Source organism: Chenopodium album, chromosome 15, assembly GCF_948465745.1.
Source record: "Chenopodium album chromosome 15, dcCheAlbu1.1, whole genome shotgun sequence".
Classification (NCBI taxonomy): domain Eukaryota; kingdom Viridiplantae; phylum Streptophyta; class Magnoliopsida; order Caryophyllales; family Amaranthaceae; genus Chenopodium; species Chenopodium album.
In genome coordinates, this window is record NC_137848.1 from 18,363,786 (window position 1) to 18,382,467 (window position 18,682).

General features: G+C 33.0%; 1 protein-coding gene across 1 annotated transcript; it reads right to left on the reverse strand.

The window, feature by feature from the left end:
- Positions 1–15,821: 15,821 nt before the first annotated feature.
- LOC145580932 (uncharacterized) lies at positions 15,822–17,960 on the reverse strand. Its single transcript, XM_081638013.1, has one exon. The coding sequence runs from the start codon at positions 17,958–17,960 to the stop codon at positions 15,822–15,824; it is 2,139 nt and encodes a 712-aa protein (XP_081494139.1).
- Positions 17,961–18,682: the final 722 nt, after the last annotated feature.

Here is an 18,682-nt window from a genome sequence, read left to right on the forward strand (position 1 = left end):
GTTCAAAATTCTTGTTACATAGCTCTATGCATGGTCATTCAGGATATCCTTAGATAAGATTCACCCTCCTTCTTGTATTTATATTTTTTAAAATTTCCGGGTTGCTTTTATTTTTTCTTTTTTATTTCTTACAGGTGTTAATCATAGAAAAACTTTGTCCAAGTATCTTGATATAGTCATAGACAAATTTTAACCTTAATTTACATTTTAGTAATTTTTTTTTTTTTTTGAATGTTTTATATACATTAACCTACTAGCTCAATGGATAGAGCAATGTGCAAATGCAAAAGAGATGTGGGTTCAAATCCCATGTAGGTTCATTTGTGTAATGTGGAGACAAGAGCTTGTATGAGATTTTAGTTGTAACAAAGTTTTAATAGTTATTAATCATTTCAAATCAATTTTTTGCTTGTATAAGTTAATGCTAATATAAGTTTTTTTTTATAATAATTTTAGTTATTTATAGAGATTATCTATGTAGGAATTGAACCTACACCCCCTATTTGCATAGTGCTCTACCAATTGAGCTAATAGGTTTATTTTATCATATGTTTTAAATCATTTTTCTATGTTATAAATTTTTAATCAACTCATTGGATAAATCAACAAAGAATTGTTTGCTCATCTGATAAAATGAATAAAGAATTGTTGCTCATTTGATAAATGAGCAAAGATCAAGATTTGTTTCCTCCTCATCTGATAAATGAGAGTAAAAAATTATTTGCTCATTTGATAAATGAGCAAAGAATTGTTTGCTCATTTTGTATATGGACAAGGAATTTTTGCTCATTTGACAAAATGAACAAAGAATTGTTGCTCATTTGAAAAATGAGCAAATAATTGTTTACTCGTTTGATAACTGAACAAAACTGTTTGCTCGTTTGATAAATGAACAAAGAATTGTTTGCTTGTTTGATAAATTAACAAAGAATTGTTTGCTCATTTTTACAGATTAACAAAGAATTGTTGCTCATTTGATAAATGAACAAAGAATTATTTGCTCATTTGATAAATGAACAAAGAACTGTTTGGCTCATTTGATATATGACCTAGGAATTTGTTTACTATATTACTTTTCATATTTAGTTTGCTCACTTTAATCATATTTGCTCATTTTACATATCTTCTATTGAATTTATCAAATAAAAAACATTAAGGTTGAATGATATGACAAAAAAAATACAAATTAAGAACATTCAATAGGAAATTTCACGAAAATTAGCTTTAATTAACGTAAAAGTAACATGCAATAGGAATTTTTTTTAATGAAAATCCTAAATTGAGAACACTCAACTCAAAAAATCTAGCAAAAATCATAATGTCAAACTCAAATAACCAAAATAAGAGCATCCAAATTTGAAATTTTCCGGAACACTAAAATTTGATAATTAGAACATCACATTTGAAAATTTTGATGAAAATACTAAATTCAGATAATTCTATTCGAAAATTATAATATAAAAACCAAAATTAAGAGCATGATATTCGAAAATTACTTACCAAAATTATGTATCAGTGAACAAGAGGAGAGAAAAAGTATTGATTCTTGAAGCTTCAAGCCCCTGATGTTCCATCTTCAACTTAGGAGAGAGAGAAATAAGCTAGGTATTTCTTTCTAGAGAGAGAAAGAGGTTATGTTTGATGTTGGGTTTGAGTGGGATTTGTATTTTAATCTCAGCTGTTGAATTTCATATAACCTAATGGTTGGTATTGGTTCTCACATAGATGTTGGTTTTCACATAAAGGGTGGTTTTCACCGGATCCCAACCCTAGGTCAGGATCCGATGAGAACCACCCTTTATGTGAGAACCACCATCTATGTGAGAACCAATACCAACCATTAGATTATGTGAAATTCAACAGCTGAGATTAAAATACAAAACCCACCCAAACCCAACATCAAACATAACCTTTCTTTCTCCAGAAAAATTACCTAGCTTATTTTTCTCTCTATCTCCTAAGTTGAAGGTGAACATCAATGGCTTGAAGCTTCAAGGATCAATACTTTCTCTCTCCTCTTGTTCACTTATACATAATTTTGGTAAGTAATCTTCGAATATCATGCCATTAATTTTAGTTTTCATCATAATTTTCAAATTGAATTATCTTAATTTGGTATTTCCATCAAAATTTTCGAATTTTAGTGTTCTAAATTTTTTTGAATTTGAATGCTCTTATTTTGGTTATTTGAGTTTGACATTATGATTTTTGCTAGATTTTTTTTGAGTTGAGTGTTCTCAATCAAGGATTTTCATTAAAAAATTCCTATTGCGTGTTACTTTTACGTTAATTAAAGCTAATTTTCGTGAAATTTCCTATTGAATGTTCTTAATTTGTATTTTTTTTGTCATATCATTCAACCTTAATGTTATTAATTTGATAAATTCAATAGAAGATATGTAAATGAGCAAACTAAATATGAAAAGTAATATAGCAAAAATAAAATGAGCAAACAAAAATAAACTGAGCGAAAATTCCTAGGTCATATATCAAATGAGCCAAACAATTCTTTGCTCATTTATCAAATGAGCAGACAATTCTTTGCTCATTTATCAAATGAGCAAACAATTCTTTGTTCATTTATCAAATGAGCAACAATTCTAATGAGCAACAATTCTTTATTAATTTGTCAAAATGAGCAACAATTCTTTGTTAATTTATCAAGCAAGCAAACAATTATTTGTTAATCTATAGAATGAGCAAACAGTTTTGTTCATTTATCAAACGAGCAAACAATTCTTTGCTCATTTATCAAATGAGCAACAATTCTTTGTTCATTTTGTCAAATGAGCAAAAATTCCTTGTCCATATACAAAATGAGCAAACAATTCTCTGCTCATTCATCAAATGAACAAAAAATTATTTGCTCATTTGAAAAATGAGCAAAAACTTAAAAAGATTATTTGCTCATTTTACAAATGGGCAAAAACTTATTTGCTCATTATACAAATGAGCAAAAACTTATTTGCTCATCTGACAAATGAACAAAAACTTATTTGCTCATCTGACAAATGAACAAAAAAGTTATTTGCTCATTTGACAAATGGACAAATAATTGTTTGCTCATTTGATAAATGAGCAAAAAAATTATTTGCTCATTTTATATATGGACAGGAATTTTTGCTCATTTGGCAAATGAGCAAATAATTGTTTGCTCATTTGATAGATGAGAAAAGAATTGTTGCAATTATTTGAAACTATGATCATCTAAAAATTATTTGACAAATGAGTAGAAATGTGTTTGATTATTTGACAAATGAGCAAAAACGTGTTTGCTCATTTGTCAATTCAGAAGAGAATTGTTTGCTCATTTGATAGAAATGTGTTTTCTCATTTGACAAATGAGCAAATATTTGTTGCTATTTTTTGAAACTATGGTAATCTAAAAGTTACTTGTTCATGGAATCTCACTAACAATTGTCAACAATAAATGATGTCAATAATCAATGAAAAACTTTTGTATACACCCGATTTACACTAATATTTGTACATCGAGCAGGTTTAAGGGTAACTTTTAGCTAATTTTAGGGTAACTTTTTGCCTATTTTTGGATAGCTTTAAAAAATAATACAATTTTTATATAAATATTTAAAAAAAAATGTGATTCTTTACTAATAAAGTGTAGATAATTTTATTTGTATTGGGTTACTTTTATGCATATTGGGGTAACTTTTATTCATTTTAGGGATAACTTTTGATCACTTTAGGCTATCTTTATAATGGATGTACAATAGTTATTATACACCTGATTTTTTTAAAAGTTTGTGATATCAATATCCTTGTATTTCATTCTACATACACAATCAATAACTATCGGGTATAGGCTAAATGTATGGAACATCATTTTATAGACTTCAACTCTTTTAAAATGCAAGCAACTTTTAAATGCAAAAAAGGTTCACCTAAGTTTCACATGACTAATCATTTCAGAAATTAGCAAACAAAGTCTATTTGCTAGTAGTGGGGCTTTAGGGGATAGATGTCAGATTTTTTAGCATAAAGAAATCAAATAATAAAGATATATTAACAGAGAAGCTTAGATTCTTGTCAATGATGAGGGAATGAAGCCCATGAAGGGTGCCCTCCATTCTAGCCTTAATATGGTAGTTTCCCGGATGAAATAATAGATGATCTCAATTGATTATATTGCTATTTATGTTCCATCTTTTATTCATGTCTCTCGTAGGTTTGCTGCTATTTTACCTTGTAAATTCTACTAGTTGAACCTTAATCGAATCCATTTTACAAAGAGTTCCATAACAAGAATCCTCCCCTTTACTGTAGTACATTTAGTTTATGTCTTGCAGCTCATGGTCAAATAATTAGTTTGATACACTTGCTTTTACATTTGATTAACTAAACTTCTAGGCTGCTAGGGGGCAAAGTCATTTGATTGACAGTCATAGAATCAACTGAATAAATATTCAAATAAACCTAAAATCAAACTAAAATCAACAAGTTAATAATTACTAAAATCAAGAAAAATCAAAAATCAAAATAAAAACAAAGTATAGCAAACAATTCTAAAATCAAATAAAAATGAAAATAAAAATAAAATCAAGGTAAAAACAAAAATAAATAATAATTACTCAAATAAACCTAAAATCAAACTACAATCAACTGAATAAGTATTCAACTAAACCCTAAATTGAAAGTAAAATCAATTAAATAGCAAAAAATAGCAACAATCATCTATATTTACAAAAAAACAAAAATAAAAATGTAAAATAACAAGAATAAAGAAAAATAAAACTAAAATAAACTTAATAACTACTGGGAAAAACGAAAATCAAACAAAGTAAAGCATAATCGAAAAAAAATCAACGAAACTCAGAAAATCATATACAAAGAATGTAAGTAAATGTAAGCTAAAAATAATTGAAAAAAACAAAAATATAAACAATGTACTAACCTTGATGAAGAATTAATGAAGTTTGATGGAAAATTGATGAAAAATCAGAGCAAAAAGAGAGAAAGAGAGCAAAGAACAGAGAAATTGAAGGTGGAGAGAGAAAAAATGGCGTCAAAATGAATGAGGAGATGGAAAAAACACTGCAATTTTGATTTCAAATTAAATGGAGTTATTTAACCAGGTTTAATTGTGGTTGTTGGATGTAATTGATCCAACGGTTATAATGAGTCCTCAGATAAGTGGATGGTCTCATATATATATATACTAGGGGGCTAGAGCGCGCTACGCGCGCTTTTAGTTTGTAAATTGTGTTTGTTTGTCGTGTTTAGAAATGGGCAATGTTGGGGGTTTTACAAATTTGATATTTATGTATGCTATGATTTTTAGATAAAATGCAAAGTGTGTAGTTGTGGATTGTAATGTAAGAAAGTAATTATTGTTAGAAAAAAAAGCTAATATAAGTATAGTAATATTATAACTTTGATTTTATGCGTTATTTTTTTTTTCGGATATCATAAATTAAGTGGATTATATACATCATACATCATATATGATGTGTTACAATAGCATTGACGTAAAAAGTGCACGTATATGTTATTCTAAAAGCATAGCTAATCTATAGTATATTATGAATTCAATAAACTTATTAAAGATTCATTTAATTTTGATGGTTAATTTATAAATGAAGCAACGTAAATTACAAATTTTTTTAAAAAGAAATATTATTTTTGTTACTTAAAAGGATTTCAGTGTTACGTAGTTAAATAAATTGATTACTTAAAAGGTTTGGGAAAAATTATAACATGCTCTAGTATAAGTGTTTTTTGTATGTGTGAAAATAAATGCATTTATTTTGGCATTATTTATATGTAGGCCTAAATATGAATTATTTGCACGTACAAGTGTTTAGCAATAACTCATAGTCTCATATAACCTAATATATAAGTCTATAATTTAATGTTTATGGTGGGAGTATTAAGGAAAGAGATGAGAAACTGATGAATTTAAGGTCTATAAATAAGTATTTTAATGTGTTGTTGATTAGAGATAAGAATGCTAAGTATTGAATTAGTTTGGATAGTTATTGTTGACTTAGCTATATTTTTATTTATGGTAGATGTTAGAGTTTGTATATGTATTGAAAAAGATTAATTAGTGAAGGAGTTATGGGTGAGTAATGTTCAATTTTTAATGATATTAATTGTAATTTGACTTGAGTTTGAACTTTGTATTGATGGTGTTCATTTGTGTATATATATTGGTAAAGCAATTATGGTTTTGTGCATGAAAAAGTGAATAATTGATGTGGGATGGCGAGTAGAGGTGGTAGGCGTGGACGCAAGCCTTTTGTGCAAGGGTCTCGGGAAACAGTAGCCGAAACACATGCTTGGTTGAATGATATGGCAGCTAATTGGGAAGGGCTGTACTTTAAATTTGTGTTTTCTAAAGCATATCATTCAGAAGGAATTATGTATGGTTTTTTTAAACTAAGTTTATATAGTGATTGTTTATTATGGATTAATTTTTTTGTTATGGTGTTAATTAATGTTTGAATTGATGCAGAATGTTTCGTTGGACTTCGCTAAAGCACAATTTGGTCCGTTTCCAAAATCAACGGATGTTGCTGTGCAATTTTATGATACTCGGTTTGATGCTGAGTTGAAAATTAAGAGGCGTGATGAAAAGCTTATTCAATGTTTTATCAAAAATGGAGTTGTTGCTGCGATTGACTATTATAAAATACAAGTTGATGAAGGGGCGATTATTAGTTATGACCATGGAAATCCTATAGTATTTGATGTTACATTACAATTGAGTGATGATTTTTAATGTATTTGTGTTGGTGCAATAATAAGCTTTGATAGTGTGAATAAGAGTGCTATTATTAGCCTAATGTGTTATGAAATAACAATTGAAATAAGTTTAATGTTATGAAAAATAAGAATTGAAATAAGCTATGTGTAAAATTTAAAAATTTTAGGTGCTTTACATTTTTGGTATTTTAATAATTTAAAATAATAAATCGATTCAAATATGATGGTACGATTTCAAAAATTAATAAAATATACTTTGTTTTGTTATTAACATGATGTTGCTCTTAGTTTTAAAATGAAATTGACTATTGATAATTTTTCGGAAAAATTATTACATGACTTTTAGTATCGGTAGTTAGGTTTCATGTGTAACCAAAAAAACTGAAGTGTTTCCGCATGCTATGTGCGTTGTATGAAACAGTGCAACTCTTCTTCTTCTTCTTCTGCATGGTATGATAGAGAAATGAAAAGACACGATTCTAATAAGTGACGGTTTGCTCTTTTATAAAAGGAAGAAATTGATCATCACACATTTCCCCAAATTTGCTCTACTTTTCTTTGAAAGTTGAAAAGTTTTCCTTTCTCTTTCATCTTCTTCTTCCGTATTCTCAATTGAAATTCAAACCACCACCATGGCTGGAAATGAGGATGATGATACTATTTTTAATGATTGGTACCGAAATTTTTTAGAGAAGCGCAAAGATAATTTATGCGGCCAATTTGTGGCAACCGCGGATGTTCGAACGGAAGCTACAAAGAAGTTGGAAGAATTGATGGAGGCAATGAAAGACTATGATGCACAATTAGCTAAGTGCGCTGAGGTTGCTCGTAGGAAGAGCAAGGGTAAGGAGGTCAAACTTGGAAGCAAGGGTAAGGAGGTCAAACCCGAAAGCAAGGGTGAAGAACCTAAACTTGGAAGCAACTATGATACACCAATTAAAGTTGAAAGCGATTCTGATGAAGAGCCAGTGAGAATGAGAAAATATGTAGGTTTCCAAGGTGAGCCATCTAAATTTAGGGGTCAATGCAGTGGTGGTAAGTTAGCTTTTGGTGCTGGGGCCGAAGGAGGGGAGGCTGATATGGATATCAGCGAGGATGAGGGCATAGTGAAGCATGTAATTGATTCAACAGTGGCTGCCTATGCTGAAGCAGAACAAGAGGAACCTGCTGTTGGGGTTGAGGGTGCTGGTGGAGTGCAGCAGGGGCAGCAACAGCCGCAAGTCAACCAGGAAGTGGAGCAAGAAGATGAGGAAGAAGAGGCTGAGGAGCAGTACGATTCCTCGGAGGCGGATAATGGTTATCCTTACCATTATCATTCTTCTAAGATGACTGAAAACGACGACGAAGCCTATGGTTTTGATTCTGACTAAGTATTCAAGTTTTTTTTTTTCTTTTTGGTTTGGTTTAGTAGATATGAATCTAGGGGTTTGTTAGTTATCTAAAGACAATTTATATATTTTGGATTAAAATTATGTATTAAAGTTTGATGAATTGATGTATGAATTTAGTTGCTTTGTCTTTTAAATTAAGTATTCGAATTATTGATGATGATGTGTTTACAAAATGTTTACTGCCTCTGATGGTGGATATTGTGTATGAGATTGAATGCATTTTTTCTAAATTTATTATTGCTTCTCATTGGTTTGATAGTAGTTGAATGAGATATATTAATTCATTTTCGAGTCATAAAGCCACAATGTATTTAGCATAAAACCAAAGTATTCAATGTGGAAGAGAAGTGATGAATAAGGGGAATGGCATAGTATTTAGACTATTAATTTAGGATAAGATATGAACTTATTTTCGGTCTTAGTTGTTCCCAGCACAACAGAGCGATGAAGTTCGGTTTAACAGAAGACGCGAACTGCTGAAACGTTCAGTTCTATACTTTTGTAACTTGGTGTTAGATATTAAGAGACAATCCTCTGCCTCTACTCTTGATTTACTTCCATTTTAGATTCAATTTAAAATGTATTGAGTCTTTTAATTACAAGAAACAAGCGAAAAACAATGAATGTGCAAAAGAGACTGAAAGAGTTCACCATATATCCAAAATGTTGACACTGGTGTTTATATACTAATCAGTACATAGTTACATATGTAGAGTCGTCAGTTTGATATTCATTGTCAAACTGATAGCGGCGTCTTACAGCCATGTAGGTTGTTGTCTCCATATCGTTTTGCAAGTTGTGTAGTTGTTGTCATTTTCCATTCAAGCATCAATTTCTCCTTCCTATTACTAAATGATGTTGAGTCATCTATTGTGAACTAAATGATGTTTTCTTTCTTTTTATTTTCTGTCCATTTTAGTGTGAGTGGGTCTGCTTGCTTGTTTGTGCCTAGATCATAATGAGCAATGCAATATTGGGGGTTATATGTTAGGTGAAGGCTTGTGGGTTGGCTTTGAATCAGCCTGAAAATAGCAAACATTGACATGTGTCTGATGGCCAAATTCAGTCTGATTTGCTGTTCCTTGATGATGGAATTAAGGACAAGTTTATTGGGATAGTTGTTGATAGTATATTGTTAAGTAATATTAGGCCATGATTTTCTGTTCAGGCTTATTTTACAAGCCTATTTTGATTATTTTTTGGAAGTGTTTGAATAACTATGTTGAGGTAATATTGTGTGTTGAAGCTTGATAGTTGCTTGTTGTTGGATGTATGAAACATGTTTCAATTTCAAGGAGAGTTACTGTAGCACAAGATAGCTTGTTGGTGGTAGAATTAGTGCCTGTGGGGTTAAGGCTTGAGGATTTGATTGTATTAATAGGAAGGACAGAATTGAGCAGCATGTTTTGGATAGATTGGCTTTAATTCTTTTGGAGAAGAATAGCTGAAGTGGTTAAATTAGTGTTGGAAAAATTATTGGTATAAGTAAGGCTGATTGTAGAATTTAGTACCACTGTTCTCAAAGTCCGATTATTGTTTTCGAGAGATCATAGACATACTATTCGCTTCTCAGCCTTTGTGTACTTCTTAGGTAGTTAGTAGCTTGTTTTGTGTGCTTCTGGACAAGTGTTTTTGTGTAGAATTATCTACAGATTTTGAGTTGTTCAATTATATTTTTGAGGGAAGTCTGTTTGCACTATAATGCTGAGTATGATTTTAATTGCTAATGTAGTGTGTAATGTAAACTGCTAAGTTTTTATGTTTATCTCTCACATGAGTTGTGGTGCTGGGTGCTAGTTTAGTTACTGTAAACCAATGAACAAAATTATTGGTTAATCAAATGTCCCTCGATTTTATTTATTCGCATAATTCTGGCATTGAGTTTGTATTGCAAAGTTCACTATGCTTTTCAATTTTAAAGGTATTTTTTGAACTGGATTTCAAGGAAAGAGTAAATTGCTTCATTATTTAGTCAAATTACCAATAGTAGTTTTGATTGACCAAATCCAGATTGAGGGCTTAACATACTATGTTTAGATACAACTAAATTAGAAGATAATCATTTTACAGATTAGAGAGAAAAGGAGAAGACTTTGAGGAGTCTAGATTGCAGATGGCAGAGATCATAATTTGGAGCCAAGAATACATTTAAATTAGCAGCAAATTATCAGTTGCAGTGTTAGCTAAAATGGAAAACATTGAATGTACAACAATGGAAAATATCTCCCTGAGGTTTCTAACTATGAGTAGATAAAGCTGTTAATGAAATTTTCTGGTTAGATATTTCTTCAATAGTCACATTTCGTAGCATTTTGAATATGTTTCTGGTTCTGATGGGTGGCTGTATCTTAATGGACTCAAGTAGAATAGAGAAAAGCATTGTATATTGAAATCTAATTTCTTCACTTGCTACACAGCAAATCAGCTTATACTTATATTTAAAACGATGAATTTGGGGTTTTTTACACATTAAATTTCATTAAAACAATTGTTACAAATTCACTAAAATAAATTTTTAAGAAAGGAAACCAAAATCAGTGATGTAAAATAATGTGATATTGTGTGAATTTTGAAGTGGAAAAGCATGAGGATTGACCATTAGTAAGGAAATAAATCACAAAAACAATTGAAATGCTGATATGTTTTTAATTTGAACAGCTGATTCACACATTACAAGTATTTTCTTTTTTTTTTTTTTTTGGTAATTTTCTTAAATTATTTCATGATCTAGAGTGTCTGTATAAGTGTAGTTATGCAAAGAATTAATTGCATGAGTGAGTGTAATCTCAAGTAATAAGGGATAAACAATAGAATTGTTAACATATGCTTCTAATTGGCAGAGTGCATGCATTGATTGTGAAACATTAGAGTATATAATATAAGGAATTGCTGAATTCATGTATTAGTTAAGCATGCAAAATAGACATTGTTTGTAAGCCTAAGTGAAAGTACATGCAAGGCAAAAACAGTAAGCTGTCCATACAGCTATAGCAACTAAAGCAAGGTTCAAGTGCTAAGAAAAAGGAGTAATGTCTGGTAAATGGTCAGAGAAGAGCTAACATACTAACAGCAGTCAATAAGGTCTCAAACAAGAACACTACTCAAAATGATAAGCAATGCTTATCGGGAACGATGTGTTCTAATACGAGCCCTTAGATCAGTAGATCAGGTATTCAGGGGCGGGAAACTGACTGTACTACCCACCTAAGCACCCCTGCCCTGTTTAATGACTGTGCTGGGTGAAGTATGATGTGCATTGGTGTGGTTTTCAGAGCTACAGCAAGGTGATCAAAGTCACTCCAATCATCCTGAGAGAAATAGAAAAAAGTGTCATTTCAAAAATAGATATAAATAGGTGATGGTACTGAATAAGGTATTTGTATGATTAAATAGGAACCTTGATTTTCCTCTCAAAGATTTCTGATGTAGGCAGTTGGAGGATTTGTTCACATACAGGACCAAAGGCAGTCAGACAAAAAGTTCCGGTGTTGTCTGCAGCATCAAAGGTGAAATTGACTCTGCAATGTACCGGTGTCAGTGTATTTTAATTGGGAAGGGTCCTGGTTGCACAATATAAGGATGCTGAAAAAGAAAGTGTACCTTTCAGTGGAAGTGCATTTTTTGTTAGGGCAATGTGGGCAGAAAAATGGCACATTTGCAGCAACGCCACATCGTTTACCACAACCATCATAGCCAATATAAGCAATGATGTTGCTTAATTGTGCATCTGGAATTGTGACTGTGATTGTGTACACTTCTTCTTGGACAGTGTTGTCAACCTAGATGAATAGGTGTGAGATAACAAAGTAAGTATTGGTGGGAATGGGATAGGGAGTAGCTGACAGAGAGGCTCATAGTTTTACTGATGATTTGATCAAGTGTCGTAGGAACTGGTTCAGCACCAATAGTCATGAATTCAAGTTGCCTTGCCATGTAGTCAGCAATGACATCTGGATGTGTATGGGCCCTATTGACATAACAAAAGGGTAGAAAGAAGTTAGTTTAATCAAGGGAGCTTAAAATAAGTTTCTATGATGCAATGTAATTTGAGGAATGATCATGAGTACTTAGTTTGTTTATTTACCAAGCTCTTAAAGCCTCAACTTTTTCACTAACAGGGGCTGGGTCAATTGTTGTAGACATGCTTGATTGAAGAGAAAAGCCTATGAAGATAGCATCAACAACTTGATTTGGCAGAACATATAAATTAATAGATAGTGTAAATGTGTATAACATCTGTGAGTTGCAGGCTTCAGAGAAGTTAAGCTTACAACCAATGGATTGGATGCCCAATATTTGAAGAGTTCACAATCTGAAGTTGCAAGCTGACCCCATGCTGAGATGATCATGGGTCAAGTACCAGTGCTGCAAATGCAAGGAATAGTAGATTAGTATATTGTTGCAGGTATATTGTTAGAGGTGTTGTTAGTGTGGTAATAGATTTGTTACCTTTCATCAACAATGCTGATATCGCGCACATCAGCAACCCTACCTGACTTGTATGTCACTTAGCGCACATCTTCCATGTGGACCACCACACCTAGAAAATCTAGCAAACAACAACCATTGAGCTCATTATGCTTAAAGATGATATGTTTTGAGGCAGGAACATGTAATTTAGAAAATACAAGCAGCTTACCAAACCGGTCTTCTTGACCACTTGTCTTAGGAACATCAGCAATAGGAATGTATTCTGGCAAAACAAGCCCCTCGGTTCGATCAACAACTTGGATCTTAGTCATGCCTCCAAAGGTCAGCTTACATTCTCCTGGGAATGAACTAAATTTGGGGTTCACTGTTCTAACTGGAGCATTAGCAATTTCATACATTTTTTTTTGTATTTAAAGACTTTTTGGAAGTGGTCACATTCATCTCCAAACAAAGTAGCTTTCATGCTGTGTCCCCGTAATGCAAGACAAATAAATTCATGTTAAGTAGCATTGAACTACAAATGTGAACAAAAGAAGTGTAAATGTTTGCATATACCTCTTCATCTTCAAAAACCATTTTTTGGAACCTTTTTTTGTTAGGGGGAGATCGAATTGGAGACTTTTCTTTAACAGTGACTCGCACTTTGTATGCTTTTGTTATTGGTGAAAGCTTGTCCAAGAATGTGTAGTCGGGTTTCATCTGTGGGGCATCAATGTAAAAAGAGTTGTTACATGTATTATAATTCTAATGAGTTTTTTTTTTCTTTTGTGTCACACTTCATGTATTGTTGGTTAGCAATAATGACCATCTTAAGATGTCACACAACAGCTATATAATGTGTTATAATTGAGTAAAAGAAAAGTACAAACAACATGGGATGATATTTGTTCTATTTTATAAGTTTGTGTCATTAATATTCAATGCTAAGGCACATGGGAAAATCTAGGTATGAATAAATAACTGCAGCAGGGCATAGTTTTAACTTCCAGGTAATAAGTGTGACCTAGTCATATATAAAAGGAAGGTAAGTCTTCATAAAATCACAAGCTTTTCTTTCATTTTCTTTACCAGTATTTAATCTTAGTGTTTTCAAAACTAAGTAGATAACAATGGCCAGCAAAGGCAAGGCTAAGATGGAAAGCACTAAGAAAGCTGACCTTCCCAACCAGCCAAACTCAGGGTCTTTGGAGGAAAGGGTTGCTGCTCTTGAGCAAAAGGTGGAGAATTTAGAAGCAGTGGTGCAGGCGCTTTGCTTTGAGCCGGAAGATAAGCAGCCAAGTCCAAAGAAAGAAACTCCAAAAGAGGGGACCAGCAAGTTTAACTTTAATTATACTTGTGATGATATCCACCACCATTCAAGCCCTTCATATTCACCAGAGAGTGATGCTTCCTATGGTGGTTCTTTCTAAGGGAACAATCAATTTATATCCACACTTGTTCTAGGCTTCTAAGCTTATTATAGTTAGTTCTTAAGTAATAGCACTTTATTATTGATGTTGTTATGTATTACCAACTATAATTTGGATTTTCAAAGTAGTAGCAGTTATCTATTGCTATGTTATCAATTTGTACTCTGTCTTTGGATTTTTTAAGTAGTAGTTATTATTGTTATAAGTTGTATTCTCTAAGTAGTAGTAGCTATGTATTTGGTGTTGTGTGAATCTATTTATTGTCTTTATGTTTGGTAAGCATTAGTTCTTTCTTTTTCACTATATATGTTAAACTAATCTGTTTTGTGAATTCTTTTCCACTTTATATGAAAAACTAAGCTATTCTGTATAAGGTTGAACAAAAAGGCATGCTTACCATGTGAAATTGAAAATAAAGATAACCCTGACTATTACAAGGCATTGTGCTGTAATTCAAATTAGTCAGACTTAATATGGGTAGCTGATATTGAGCATAAATTAAGCAGTTCATGTAAAGTCCATGAATTATTAGCATCTTAGCAACCAAGTCTAGTGTAAAATAAATCTGTAGCCTTAGTAAAACAAAGCTCTAGAGCTAAGTGTACCAGAATGAGCTTCTTTTATAAGGATAGCATTTATATTAGAGAATACAAGGTACAATCAAGAGTTAGTGTAAAGGGTACAAATCAGCATTTTAATATAATGTATGGTGAATGGTCTGTAAAATGTGACATTCGAATCTAGAAAGCTATGCAATGCACATTGTTCAAATTCAGTATTTGATCAACCTGAAAATAAAGTCAGATTGCTATGCTAATTATATTTACGTGCCATATAATTTAAAACATGGTATTTAGCTAAGATGGTATGATAATGGTTCTAGCAAGTAAGCAGGAGCTAGTGTTTATGGTCTACTATAGCCATTTGACTATAGAAACCAGCATGCCATTGTTAAGCTGAAAATATTTTTTAAAAAAATGAAAAAGTTGGAGTTAAATTGAAGAGCAAAAGCATATATGGACGTACCTTGTTAAGGTGGACTTGCAAGCAGTTATTGCTAGCACACATCAACAGAGAATCCAAGTGACAGAGAGTAAAGTGTGAAGTAAATGTTCACTATGAAATGTTAGCATCTTTAATAGCAGAAGAGTCTTTTAGATTTAACATGAGGTTCCTTGTAATGTCCAATGTATTCTACTATGCTTTGAAGCGTTTTATTGTCCAGCAGATAATGAAGTGTATAAAGTAAGAAAATTGCAGGGGACCTGCTGCGTAGGAATTCTAAATTTTTTAGTAGATTAAGGTGTAATATAGTATTGACCAGCAGTTAATAAGGTGTGTGTAGGAAAAGTAAATCAGGACCTTTGTTTTGTGGATAATAGAATGAATGAGGTTTTGCTGCAATACAACTGTAAAAGTAAAGGTGTAATCCAAAAAGTAAAGATAAGATTTACCTTTTATAAAATCAGAAACAATTTTTTGGGCTATATGGTTGGAAAACCTAGGATTTTGCTATTTTTGTGTTACCAATTTCAAGTTACCTAGGATGGCATAAGTAAATTGAATAGTGCATAAAACAGTTACATGCAAAAGGTACATAAGTAATATAGTACATAATATAACCATAGTAATTAGCAATAAATAGTTGCACTTTCAACAAAATCTAAATGTGTGCTTAACCGAAAAGGCGTTACAAAGATTTAGAACAATTAACCTTGTCCGTTTAGTTACAAAGATATATAAAGCGCATTCACCTGCATTTATAACATGTTTAAGATTATATTAGTTAAGCTATGGAGAATAATTAACTGAAAATTAACTGGTAGATTTAGTAGATAGGGAGTTATACCTTTAAGTTGATAGATCATGTTATGCCAGATAATTGCAAAACATCGTACGCTACAACGTTTTTCAGTACCGGTGATGTGTGGTGCTCAGCAGGCTGTGGTGTGATTACAGTCACTTTATCTGATTTCTTTGCCCTTGATAGTGCATCATATAGATGTCCATGGAAAAAGCATGGCTGTGTGAGGTAAACTATCACTTGGCTTAATGTCTGGCCTTGAGATTTGTTTATTGTCATTGCAAAGCTGAGCTTAAGAGGGAATTGTATTCGCTCAAACTGAATAGGATATTTTGTTGATGATGGAGGTCGGAGATTAACACGATGAATAAATACAAGTTCTCCTTGGCGATGACCAGTAGCTATAGAACAAACAATCACATTCCTTCTGAAAGACTTGCATATAAGACGTGTTCCATTGCACAAGCCATCTGCTGGATCAATATTTCTGAGCAATATTACAGGACTGTTTATTTTTAGAACAAGTTCATGTGGAGTCATACCACCAGGGGCAAGCTGGTTTAGGAACTCGGTTGGGTAAATTGCACAGTTATCATCTAGCATGATGTCAAAGCTCTTGTAAACAACAGGGTTTCCTGGGAATTTATTAATGAGAAATGTGTTGATGGAGTCAACTGCATCATTTAATGGTGTGAGAATGGCCCTCTTTGCGAAGATATCTAGTGTAAAAGTTGCATGCTCTAACTCTGGGAATGCAGTAGCAGCTAGGTGATTGATAGGATCATCGCCTTCATGATAATAGCTCACAATGTGAGGAGGAACCTGAACATAAGAATTTCCAGTAGAGTGTAGCTGACCATTGCCCAAACTCAGTAAAAATGATGCATTTGGGAGATCCTCTCTTGCTCTGATGTTTTCAGTAAGGTGTAACTTTTCTAGCCAAGGCCAGATATGTGAGTTTACCAGGCTTGCTGCAACAACTTCTCTTTGAGTTTTGTGAGGAACAACCGGCAGAACCTGCCTAAAATCTCCCCCAAATACTACAACCTTCCCACCAAATCGCTGTTCTGAGTCACAAAGATCACGTAGCAAAAGCTCAACTGATTCAATGTTTTCTTTTTTCGCCATTGAAGCTTCATCCCAAATAATCAGAGCTGTTTCTTTGATTAAAGCAGCTAAGCTACCTTGTTTAGGAACGTCACAAGCAAGAGATGTTTCTGAATCTAGAGGAATTTTAAACCTCGAGAGCGCTGTCCTCCCAGAAGGTATGTTTGCTACAGCAATGCCTGATGTTGCTGTTGGGAGAACAATCTTCCCTGCCATGCGCACTTCTACGTATAAGGAATTGTATAAAAATGTTTTACCAGTTCCTTCAGGACCGTCAACGAAGAAACAGCTAGGCTTTCCTGATTCAACTTGAGAAATAATTCTGTTAAATGCAATTTGTTGAGCTGAGTTAAGTTTTCCTCTACAGTCAATACACTCTTGAGGAATAGGTGCATCTAAAGCATCAATGATGTCTTTAGTTCTGGTGAGCTCTTCTGGCACCTCTTCATGTAAGTGGTCAAGTTGGAAATGAGCTAATGATTTTCCCATAGACTCTAAATGGCGTTCGATTGACTGTATAGTTTGCAACCTAACACGGAATTCATTTTGAGGATTGGCATGTCTGTAATCATCCGATAGATCATTGTAGAATCGCTGCCAAAGTCTATTGGGGTCGCTGGGGGTGCAGAATACACAAACATCTGAAAATAAGCGGCGTAAGGCTGCTGGCAAGTGAATTTCTACTACTTCAGCCAAACATGCATGAACTACATTGTCTTCCTCACATAGACCTCTTTTAATAGCTGCTTCTTGAAAAGTGGCACAAAGTAATCCATTAACAGTTCGAAGATCAATAAATGATTTAGGACTGCGTACATTTATCAGCAGTAGTCGCCTGAAGAATCGTTCTCCTTCTGCTGGTGTACCACTTGCCAGCCGACCAACCACAAGTTTCTTATTTTGCTTCTGAAACCATGCTTTCTTACTGGCATCCCATCTATTATGCTCCATAAATTCACTGTAAAGGTATCCTGTACCTTGAGGAGAGGCTGCATTTGCCTTGAAAAATTCTGTCAATTGAGTTTTGGATCTACGATCATTTAAAACAGCAGAATCTAGTTTTTCATGAGCCCGTAACTGAACCGTTTTCATGTTTTCCAAGTGCACAGCCAATTGTTACACAGGAGGGTGCATCTCAAAAAGATCAAAGGAAAAAATTCTCCAAGCTGCCTCACATGGCGACACCCATCGACCAGACTGAAACCTTTCTATTTCATCTTCAGAATTATTTTCTCTGCCAACAACATTGAAAGAAACTCTGTCATGGTTTTTGTAGACATACTTGTATAGATACTTCACAGCCTTAATAGATGAGCATACTTCTACATTCAAATGGCAATCAAATAACATAGACAGGTATGGATTGTATGGAATGATCCAACGGTTATCAAGGCTTAGCTTGCACCCCGAATTTGGACACTTTCTCCCGTATTCCTTCTTTTGTACATGGGATATCCATCATCGTGGTTTGTTGTTTCTTGCAAAAAAAATTTTGGATAGCCATATTTACAAGACAAAGGACTATTGTGCTTTGTAGTCATACATGCACAATCAGGATTAATTTCTCCACATGGCCCATGCATCATATGCCAGACTACAATTTTCCGGAGTGATGGAGAGCTGTGGGGGGGGGGTAATTCTACAGAGACAAAGCGATCGAAATCTGATGGGTTTTTGATTTTGCAACTTGGTTTTAAGATAATAAGGAAGTGTGCATGAGGAAGACCCCTTTTTTGAAATTCAACCACATATATCATAGCTGCAACTTTTCCAAAGATATGTTTCTTCATTATTTTCTTTTTCAAGTAGATCAG